The sequence below is a fragment of the Arachis stenosperma genome, chromosome 6, assembly GCF_014773155.1.
Source record: "Arachis stenosperma cultivar V10309 chromosome 6, arast.V10309.gnm1.PFL2, whole genome shotgun sequence".
NCBI lineage: Eukaryota > Viridiplantae > Streptophyta > Magnoliopsida > Fabales > Fabaceae > Arachis > Arachis stenosperma.
In genome coordinates, this window is record NC_080382.1 from 133,268,165 (window position 1) to 133,271,997 (window position 3,833).

General features: G+C 27.0%; 1 protein-coding gene across 1 annotated transcript; it reads right to left on the reverse strand.

Annotated features, from left to right (window-relative positions):
- LOC130932905 (uncharacterized) lies at positions 1-1,262 on the reverse strand. The gene has a single exon (XM_057862361.1). The coding sequence runs from the start codon at positions 1,168-1,170 to the stop codon at positions 175-177; it is 996 nt and encodes a 331-aa protein (XP_057718344.1). The 5' UTR covers positions 1,171-1,262; the 3' UTR covers positions 1-174.
- Positions 1,263-3,833: the final 2,571 nt, after the last annotated feature.

Here is a 3,833-nt window from a genome sequence, read left to right on the forward strand (position 1 = left end):
TAAGCATTGTAATACCAAAAAAAAATTATAGCATTGTAAAGTTTAAACAGTTTTACAGATTACAAAATTGATTCAAACATGAGTACATGACATATAATGCATGAGAAATGTTAGAGGATCATCACAAAGCAAGGATAGAGTATTTTTGATAATGTATAGAGTGGGTAATGTTAATTAAACAGACAACACTCCATCACCTCGTACCAGAGACACCTCTTTCTTGGATCTTATTTTCTTACAATCAACATAGTAAACTACAAAGCATACCCACTTGAAGACATTTGTGAAGCCAAACAACACAACATGAACCACCAAAACCCAAATTTTACTTCCTCCACCATTCAAAGCTAAGAATACATACATTACTCGCAAGATTACTCTCCAAAGAACAAAGCCAGCCATCAAGAAGATTCCAGTTCGGCGATTATCTCCGCTAAGATATGATGAGATCACAATTGCCACGTCGCCTTCTTTCTCTTCCAAGATCGAAATCACGACGCCCATGTCCCAAACAGCGAGCCACTCCAGATATTTCCCCAGCATTGCAACAAACATAATCAAGAATATGATCATGAACAAAGGAGAAGTAGTGCCCATAACATAAACATATAACAGCAATGAACATAGCCCCAGCAAGGACACCGAGGCGAAAAGCATAGCGTAGATTGAAGTGATCAGAGGTCCTTTAAGCCTTGCGTCCATGACATGTTTGGTGAACATTTCTTTAAGAGATGAATCCGCCTTGTGCCCTGCATAAAGTAGCGACGATGAATTCACCGTGGCGATTGTGCTGAATAGGTCGCACAAATGGAGGATTCCTATGTGGGACAGAACCAGAATCACTAGTTTCTGAGAAATTTTGCCAATTAAATAATCAAGATTGGTTACATGTGTCCACTCAACCCAACTCAGGTGAGAGCAGAGTATGCAATCACTTTCCATTTTAGCTTCAGCTTCAGCTTCTTCCCGCAACACTTTGGCAGCTTCGATTATTGTTTGCGTAAACATGCTTTCGTAGATGGATAGAGAGTAAAGCAGAGGAAGCAAAGTGAGGCAGGTGAAGATGATGAAATTGAGATTTTTGAAAGGGATTTTCGCAGCTTCTTTCAGGATCCCAAAGAATCCAAGTTTCTCTTTCAATAATATTTGGTTACTTATAATACTCTCCATCTCCTTCCAAAAGCTATGAGGCTTTTCTTCTCCCAAGTTAAATGGAGTTTAGGTTAAAGGGTCTCTGGTTTTTGAAGCCTTATTTGGGTTTTAGAAATTGTGTAAGTACGAAGAAGTTGACTTGAGCGGATTATAAAGTTAGTCAACGCCCAACAAGAAATTTCGCCAGAAAAATATTAGAAAAATATTCGAATTTATTATTTTTTTATTATTATTTATTAATTTAATTTTTTTATTATTTTATATTTTTAAACATTAATAACTTTATAATATCTAAAAATAATAATTTTGATAACAATAATGCTAAGAAATTATTAGTATATTTTGTAATTTGTATATTAATTAATTATTATTAATATTTTTAATAATATAAGATTATATTTAATAATATAAAATTATATATTTTTTTAATAATTAAATACTGATTAAATTTAATAAAAATACTAATTTTAAAATTTTTTCTTTGAATAATTTTCTGACATTTCTCATTTTTTATGATATTATTTGACGCTGGAACGTTGGGGGAGTTTTGATGGTTCAGATTATTTCTCTTACTGTGCCTTTAGTCAACATTCATGTGATAATGTTAATAAAATAAAAGAAAGGTTGGAATATTATTATTATCATCATCATCATGTATGGCTATTATTGTGAGACCATGGATATTATGTTATTTTGTAACACTTAAATAAAAAAAGTATTACTAAAATGAAGACAATATTTTTTATATTTTAAAAATATTTTTAATTTAAAAATAAAAAAATAATTTAATTTTAATAATACTTTTTAAAGTGTTGTGAAAATTATATACTATAATAATCAGTATATAACAATAACCATATACTCCCATATATAATATATATATATATATATATATATATATATATATATATATATATATATATATATATATATATGAGAGAGGGGGATCAAAATGAAAATGTACTAATTTAAGTAAATATTACACTATCAAATAATTTTATGTCAATTCAAAATTGTTTAATATAATTTTATATATATTTAAAAATTAATATAATATATTTGTTGAAAACATGAAAAAAAATAAAGGTACTTTTATTATTTATTTATTGCTATCCAATTTCATTAAAATTTAATATAGATGATCTATAGAAGAGTATCGAAACTCTAGAAAAAAAAACTTTTAAAATAAAAAGATTTATAAAATAAAATAAATAATTAATTACTATTAAATTCATTACTTTTATGTGTAAATTCCTTTACTTATTTCAAATGTAATTAGATTTTTATTTTCATATGTTATCAACTTTCTCAATTTATTTAGAATATTTTGACTATAGTATTTTTGTAAGAATTTTGTCGAGTAAATGGTCAAATTAGTCTCCGAAAGATCACTCATTTTTAAATTAGTTTTCGAAAGATATTTTTAATCAAATTCGTCTTTCAAAGATTTTAAATTAGTCATTTTAGTTTTTTCATCACTTCCATTGCTAACAGCGTCAAAATTTGTTGATGTGACACATTAAGTGACATACACCATAATACAAACCTAGTAGTCTCAATTGGCAACTAATATGATAAGTTTATGAAATTAGATCAAATAAACTTCAAATTGAGGAATTTCAATGCCTCAAGTTCTTCTCTTAATTAGATTTTGATTTGATATAATTTCATAAATTTATCATATTAATAATCAATTAAAACTCTTGTACTATTACTTAACATGTCATATTAACAAATTTTGGCACCGTCAACAAAAAAAATGACAAAAAAATTAACGTAATTAATTTAAAATTTTTAAAGAATAAATTTGATTAAAAAATTTGTTGAGACTAATTTAAAAAACAAATAATTTTTTAAAAATAAATTTAACCATTTGCTCAAAATAATTTGGATGGCACAACACAGGAGAAGCCATATCCATGGGAATCCACTAAAAAAACTGAGTAATAGATTTGTCTTCTCTAGTTAAAGTATGTTGTTAGGAAGAAAAATAATAAGAGGGTTGAGGCAATTAAAGATGATATTCAGACTTAAAGTGGTAAATCGTTAGCATATGATGAAGAATTAGAGAGAAAAGACACGTGGAATCTAATCCATAGAATTAGGGACGTAAAAGAGGCATAAGAGAGAACCATAAATACAAGGCTGAAGGTTATGCATTGCAGCGTTGAGTGGTATATTCTTTTTTTTTTCTCTCACAAATTCTGTTCTTTACTTCTCTGAATTTCTTTTCATTTTTCTTTTGTTGGTAAATCAGGTTCTACAATACTTGTGAAAAAGTCTTAGACCAATTCTCTTACTTCTTTTTTACAAGTCCTCAATAATTCACTTACTAAAATTTTATATTCCATTATAGTTTATATCACTATTTCATTGATGTAATTGTTTAATTTGATTATGTTCTTTTAAATTTAGACATTTATTATTTTCTTGAGTAGTTCAACGTATTTTTTTCTTTTATATGTTAATTTAATTGTAAGATGAAAAAGACTAATTTAAACAGTCAAAATATTCTGTTTTTTTAGATCGATTATAGAATGTAAATAGCAGAAATTATATAGAGCAAAATTTTTTTTCCCTTTCAATTGCATGAGAAATAAGAGAACTTGACTGAAAATTTATCAAATTAATACAATTATATCTCAACAATCAATTATATTAATTATGCACTAAAATCAATT